General features: G+C 38.6%; 1 protein-coding gene across 1 annotated transcript; it reads right to left on the bottom strand.

Moving 5' to 3' along the window:
* Positions 1-781: 781 nt before the first annotated feature.
* On the bottom strand, positions 782-2,096 carry LOC131619065 (uncharacterized). The gene is made up of 2 exons (XM_058890207.1): positions 1,896-2,096; positions 782-1,630 (listed from the first exon to the last, which is right to left on the bottom strand). Exons 1-2 carry the CDS (start codon positions 2,094-2,096, stop codon positions 782-784), a joined length of 1,050 nt encoding a protein of 349 aa, XP_058746190.1.
* Between the last annotated feature and the right edge of the window lie 5,151 nt (positions 2,097-7,247).

The following is a 7,247-nucleotide window of genomic DNA, read 5'->3' as shown; positions in this document are numbered from 1 at the left end:
AGCTTGTTTTCAATCTATTGGCTGTAGAGCATGGTCTATCACCTAACATTGTGGTCCATGTTAGCCATAGGCTTATATTAAAATTAGTTGAAATCAGTGATTACAAAAAGACTTGTTTTGTACGCATGCCAACGCAAACTTGTTGTGGAACACCTACTTCACGTGCCAAATGTCTCTTTCATATTAGAATTAGTTGAAATAGTTTAGGAAGAACTTCAAACCTTTCGAAGAACTTCTTTCCAATCTAGCGATGCATAGGGCATAAGAATGGATAATAACATTTATAGATTGTCTTAAGAAGAGATTTATTTATGTAACGTGAAGTTTTTACAAATTCAAAAGACTATAACCTACATTAATAAAATAGAAAAACTTTTGAGACACTTTACAAGAAAAGTGGAAAAGAAAACTTTTTTTTTAAGAAAAAAAATTATATTAATAATCAAACAAAGCAAAAGATTACAAGGAACACAAGAGAGACAAGACCAAAACCTCTTAAGAACAAAGTCTAAGCCTAGGAGTACCCACCTTGTTTAACAAGTAAACCGCATTAATATCGTTATGAACACTATTAAACCAAGTTGTGCTTCTACTCGATAAACCTATGTTCGCCAGGACCTCAGCGCAAAACTTGGCCTCTCTATAAATATGTGTGATCATGAAATCCATACTATGAGTATACGCCCAACAAGTAACCCCACGAGATTTAATTATCCATGGCACAAGCTGAACGTTCGAGAAAGCCTTCACCAAAAGTAAACAATCCGTTTCAATCCATAACTTATTCCAATTTCAAATGTTTAGCCTTTTCAATATCTATAACTGCTGCCATGAATTCTGCAAAAACTGGAGATCCCTCATTAAAAAACGCACTGAAACTGAGCAAGTGCGTAGCCTTATCATTACGGTAAATGCCTCCACAAAAAACTATCAATGGAGAACCAGAAGCAACACCGTCTGTGTTGCATTTAATCCAACCCGGAGCCGGTGGACACCAAAGGATTTCAAAAGTGTCAAGCTGACTGCGAGGGTGAAGATTAATGCCAAAAGCTTTTAGCATAGAGAAACTAACCAAGGAACCATTAGCCTTTTTGGAAGTGTGATTTCCCACCAGTTTTGCTCTAGCAGCAATATTAGATATGCAGTTTTTCCAATGTGTGACTTTGTTGTCAAATCTGAAAAGATTTATGGCTTTCCAAAGTTGGTTAATGGTGTGAGAAAAGCTGGCTTTAACAACTGCTAAGGCCTGTGGGCTCCAAGGTTCTTTCATGATCTTTAAACAGTCTGCCAATTTGTTGATAGTGTAAGGCTGCTGGAGTTGGACACTGATCCATGTCCATATTTTTGAAGCATAAGGATATTCAAAGAATAGGTGAGTTGAAGTTTCAGTAACAGCCTGACAAAGAGAGCACGTTGATGGGAATTGGATACCACAAAGCTGAAGATTCTCATCTGTGGGGATTCGATTATGAATGAGCCTCCAAACAAGCATGGAGTGAGTAGGAGCAGTATCTTTGTCCCAAGGGAAATTAGACCACAAGTCAATACTAGCTGGTTTGGTAATAAAATCATAGGCCTGCTTGAGTGACAAGTAACTATTTTCAACGTTTTTCAAGCTAAATGATCTTCCCTTTCCATATCAGAAATTGAGAATGGAGCTATGGTTTCAATCCGGTCTGGCAGGGCCATGAATATGTTATTATGGACGTTCCATCTATTGTTATACCAGCAATCAACAATTTTTTAGGTGAGATTTGGATGAAACTTTTCATGGATCTTGTATTTAGAGGCGAGAGATTCTCATGCCCAGTTGTCTAACTAGAAATTAATCCTTTTCCCATTTCCAATTTTCCAAACACAATTATTCAACACTATTTCATGGACTTCCTTGAGACCTTTCCAGAGAGAAGATTTGATGGAGTAATTGATAAACTTGTTTCTCTTTCTAACTCTGCCAGCAAGAAGGATGACCAGGATTGATTGTTGTTTAGAAATAGCCAGCAAAGCTGAATGTTGGCTGCATTGTTATAGTGTTTAAGAGAGATAAGACCAAGGCCCTCATCCTTAATGTTCTTGTAGCATTTTTTCCAAGCCATTGTGACTAGCTTTCTTTGCTCCACATTGTCAGTCCAAATGAAAATTCCTCATGTATTTTTCAATGCTTTTTATAATGCTAATAGGCCAGTTATAAATAGTGATGCAGTGAACTAGCATGCTTTGAATCACACTTTGGACTAAGAGAAGTCTACCAGCCATAGATAGGAGCCTAACTTTCCAGGTTTCTAGCTTTAATCTGATGTTGTTTGCAAGGTAAGAGAAGTGATTATCTATTGGTTTTCCTATAAAGATAGGAACTCCAAGGTATGTGAAAGGAGGGGATGCCATAGAGAAGCCAATGATCTCAGCAAGTCTACTAAGTCTAGCAGGAGACACTCCACCAGCATAGATTATTGATTTGGACAGGTTGCAAATTTGGCCTGAGCACATTGCATACTCCTTGAGAAGCATGGATATGGCAGTTAAAGATTTAGAATCCCCCTGCAAAATACCATAATTTCATCAGCAAAGATAGTGTGAGAAGGGACCTTGCAAAGTCTATTAGCTTGAATTAGGTTCAAATTATTGGACTTTACAAGATCAGATATTCCTCTACTTAAAACATCTTCAACAATGCAGAACAGGAGTGGGGAGAGAGGGTCCCCTTGTCTCACTCCATTAGTACAATTGAAATAGACAACTTGCTTGCCATTGAAACCAGTTACAGAATTTAGTAAAGTATGGATCCTGTTACATAATTTATCACTAAAGCCAAAGCAGTATAGTGTTTTGAGAATAAAGTTCCAATTTAGGGAATCAAAAGCCATGGAGATGTCAATTTTAAGAGCAATATTTACACTGAAGCTTTTGTTCCCTAAAACGTTTATTGCTTCAGAAGTTAAGCAAATGCCATTTTTAATGTGTCTTCCAGCAATGAAACCTTGCTGCTCAGGGGAGATTAAAGAGGGAAGTATGGAAGCTAACCTGTAAGCCATAATTTTGGATATAAGTTTGTATTTGAAGTTAGCCAATGCAATTGGCCTATAATGACCAATACTGCTAGCATCCTTGGTTTTAGGTATCATAACAATGGTGTTAGCATTAAAGTTAGGGAGGATCCATCCCTGAAGGAAAAACTGATTGATAGAATTTATGACATCAACTTTTATAATATCCCGATACTTTACATAGAAAATGGTACCAGATCCATCAGGACCAGGGGTAGAGTCCATATTTAAGCTAAGGACAACATTATGAATTTCCTCATGACTTGAAGTTCCCAACAGCATGTCATTAGTTTGATCATTAATCAAATTCGGAATAACTCTCTGAATAAGGTCAGTTTGGTTAGCAACAAAGTCAGAATTGAAAAGAGTTTTAAAGTGAGTTTCAATATGGTTTTCTAAAATCTTAGGGCTAGTCTTTACTTTACCAGCAATGTCAAGGGAAGAAATCAATTTAGTTTTCCTTTTGATTTTAGCATAAGTGTGAAAACAGTTAGTGTTCCTGTCTCCATGAATGTGCCAATTGATTCTGGATTTTTGTTTCCACAATTCCTCTTCAATGTCTAAAGCTCTTTCAAGTTCATGTTCAGCTTGAATTTCCTTATCCTGAAGGGAATCAGAGTACCCAAGGTTCTGAATATCTAATTGGATGTCCTTTAAGTTTTTATCAGCAAGGTTAATTTTGTCTTGAACATTTCCAAAAGTGGACTTGTTAGAATCCTTCAGCCTAGTTTTAAGAGCTTTGAGCTTTTTATCAAGGATATACATGGGGCAACCAAAGGCACTCATATTCTAAGTTTCTTTAACAAGCCTCTCACAGTCCTCATTTAAAGTCCAAATTTTAAGGAATTTAAACTGACTCCTAAAGGTAGGATTGGCTATATTCAAGGTGAGAAGGATATGGTAATGGTCAGATTTGACTTTGGTAAGGTTATTACACACCATACAGTTGCAAGAGTCAATAAGATGAATATTACTAATGACTCTGTCAAGCCTTTTTTCAGTTTTGTGCCTACCTTTTCTACCATTGCACCAGGTGAAGAAATTTTCATGGGTGGGCAAATGAATGAGCTGGTTAAGGTCAGACCAATTGAAGAAATCAGTCATGGGAGTTTTGGCAGGAGCATGGTTGCCTTTATACTCAGCAGCACTAGTAATATCATTAAAGTCTCCAATATAAAGCAAAGGTGTGTTAGAGGGAAGACAACTAAGGGCGTGCCATAGGTTTCTTCTATGCAAGTAGTTAGTGGAAGCATAGATCACAGATATACCTAGTCTAATATTATGAATATTAATAGTGAAAGAAGTGTGTTGATCATCATTTTTAACAATAGTAGGATTGTAACTAGATTTGCAAAAGCGCCAAAGGTTAGGAATCAAGGGATCCCTAACATTAACAGAAAAAAAATTTAGATCAAACCTGTCAAGCCATTTGGTAGGAAGTTTATCAAACTACATCCAGGGCTCAGCAATGAAAACGAACTCAGGAGAGTTTTTGAGAATCAACCTTTTGAGGGTTAGTCTTGAATCACTATTGGCAATCCCTCTTGTGTTCCAAAAGAGGTAATTCATAAAGTCATATTGGCTTTACTAGACCTAGGCCTAGTGTTAACATTTGTTAAGGCTTTTTTGTTTCTCTTCCTCCTGTTGGTAACCAGTTGAAAGTCTTTATCTAGAAATAGATCAACACCATGATCATCATCTTTGTCTAACTCTTCCATGTTTGCCCAGGATTCGTCAAGAAAGTCAGTGACTTAGGCCCCATGCTTTGGATCAATCTGAGTTTCAGGGACAAACTCTACCAATTGAGTGGCTTCAAAAAACTCATTCTCTGATTTGTTCTCTTCCTCAGGGGTAGATATAGAGTTTCTTTCATTCCTGTGATCATTCTCCTTGCCACTTGCCTCACCTTGGTGAGAGCAATTAGGGACATCCGCATTAGAGGGAAGACTACTTTGATCTCGCACCTTCTCCTTGCTTTTATCCACAGAGTTGGTAGCTTCAGTTCCTTTCTTGGAAAATTGGGCATTAGAGTCTTTAAGGCTCCTTTTTTCAGCATCTTTTCCTACATTAACCTCCTTACGCTTACATTTGTTGATTGAATGACCTATGCATGAGCAGTATGCGCAGAAATCGAGCATTTTTTCCTATATCTACGAAGAAGGCAAACCCAACTCGTTCAACTAGAATCTTGTAGCTTAGATCTTTTGTCATATCCAAGTCAACTAACACATGGACAAAGTGACCAAAAGGTCTGTCAAACGCAGATTTGTTTGATGCCGATTCAATACAGATTGGAGTACCAATACTACTTGCAATGGCAAAGATGATCTTTGGTCTCTAATATTCTTGGGAAAGGCCATGAATCATTATCCATAGCTGCGCAGATGTTTGTTTCAACATCGTCGAAGCAAAGTCGTTTGACCAAGGAAAGAGCTTGAGGATTCCTTGTGGCAGCGCGTTAACATATCTAACTCTTTGAACGTCCACTAAAGAAGAAAACTCGAATTCAAAGTATCCCCTGCCAAGTGAGGTAACACCCCATTTTCCAATCGATGGCCAGAGCTCCAAAAGCTTCGATTTCAAATTGACAACGGTAAGAGGTGTTGCCCCTTTGGACCAGACAACCCTACTGTGAAAAAGTGGAGCCCAAATTTATTTATAAAATTATTAAGAAATAAATACAAATAATTAATTAATAAAATTTATTATAAAATCTGTTTATTAAAATAAATTTTATTAATTTATTATTAATAATTTTATTAATTTGTATTTGTGTCCAAGAAATTAATGAAATCGAAACGTTGTGATAACGTCAATGGTGTTGGTAGTGTAAGTTACACTTGGTGTAAAAAATTAAGGAAATTTCTTTGGCTACCTCCCAACCTTCTAGTCCACCTTTGGTGAAAAACCCAAATTACCCCTGACTTCGGAAATGCATTTCCGAAATACAAGAAAAAGGTGTTTTCGGAGATGCATCTCCGAAAGCACCTTTTTTTTAAAAAAGTTGTCTTATTTCGGAAGTTCATTTCCGAAAACAGCATTTCGGAAATTCATTTCCGAAATACTGCGCGTTTTGCAGATTAAGCAAAACAGCCCCCCTCCCCCAATTCATTTACCCTAATCTTCTTCCAAACTCAACCCCAAAGAGATTTTTCTGCAAACCACTTCCAAGCTACATCAAAGGCTCCATCTACTTGCTCTACTACATTCAAAAGTCCTCCAATCTATTCAATCGGTAAGCATTTTGATTTTAAGATCTATGATTAAAATTTATATTAGGGTGTTTACAAATAGCAAAAAATGTATTAGGTTAGGTTTGTACTGATATTTAGGATGTTTAGAATGTGTAGACATAGGTTTGATTTAGGATTTTGGGGTCTGCCATTGGAGGTTGCAGAGAACTTCTGCGCATGGGTGTTTCGGAAGTTCATTTCCGAAAACACCTCCATTCCCAGTTTCGGAAATGAACTTCCGAATTGTATCAGAAGTGCAATTTTTTTTAGTTTTTTCTGTTGTCTCGCATATTAATCGATTTCAATTGTTTACAGGAACATGTCAGGCAACCAACCAGCACGCATCAGACAGGGTAGAGAGACCCAGACTGCGTCGGCTAGACGCGAGCGGGCGGCAGCGCAGCTGGCGTCGACACAGGGACGGGGGCAGGGCCGGGGACGACGTGTGCGAGTTCCCGTGGAGATGGGCGAGGGTACCTCTACATCTGGATCTAGGAGTAGGCTGGCTCGGGTATCTTCTTCCCGCCACCGAGAGGAGGAGGAGGAGGAGGAGGAGGAGGTGGCAGTGCCATACCACGAGGCGGAGGGGTACCGGATGTTGACCCTCCACCCGGGGAGGAGGATGAGCAGGAGGACAGCTACCCGGGAGGGCCCATTGACACTTCCGTGCTGATATCCTACCGCGACCACGTCACTCGGCAGATCTGGGAGGGAGAGGTATTTTTTATAATTTGCCCGACTACATTATTTAACCGTTTATAATTTAGACGTTTATTCAATATTTTATTAACCGTCTATTTAACATACTTTTTTATTTTTTTTTTTGTAACAGGAGAGAGAGCCGTTGAAAATGGTGAACCATGCCCGAAAGATTTTCAGTCTGTTTAAACCGACTGCCGAGTGGTTTAACGACGCTGTGAGAGGTTCAAGGCTCAGTGGGCTCTGCATGACGGGGTACACCACCATCAGC

The sequence above is a fragment of the Vicia villosa genome, linkage group LG7, assembly GCF_029867415.1.
Source record: "Vicia villosa cultivar HV-30 ecotype Madison, WI linkage group LG7, Vvil1.0, whole genome shotgun sequence".
In the NCBI taxonomy this organism is placed as follows: Eukaryota; Viridiplantae; Streptophyta; class Magnoliopsida; order Fabales; family Fabaceae; genus Vicia; species Vicia villosa.
This window is presented reverse-complemented; position numbering and strand designations above follow the sequence as displayed.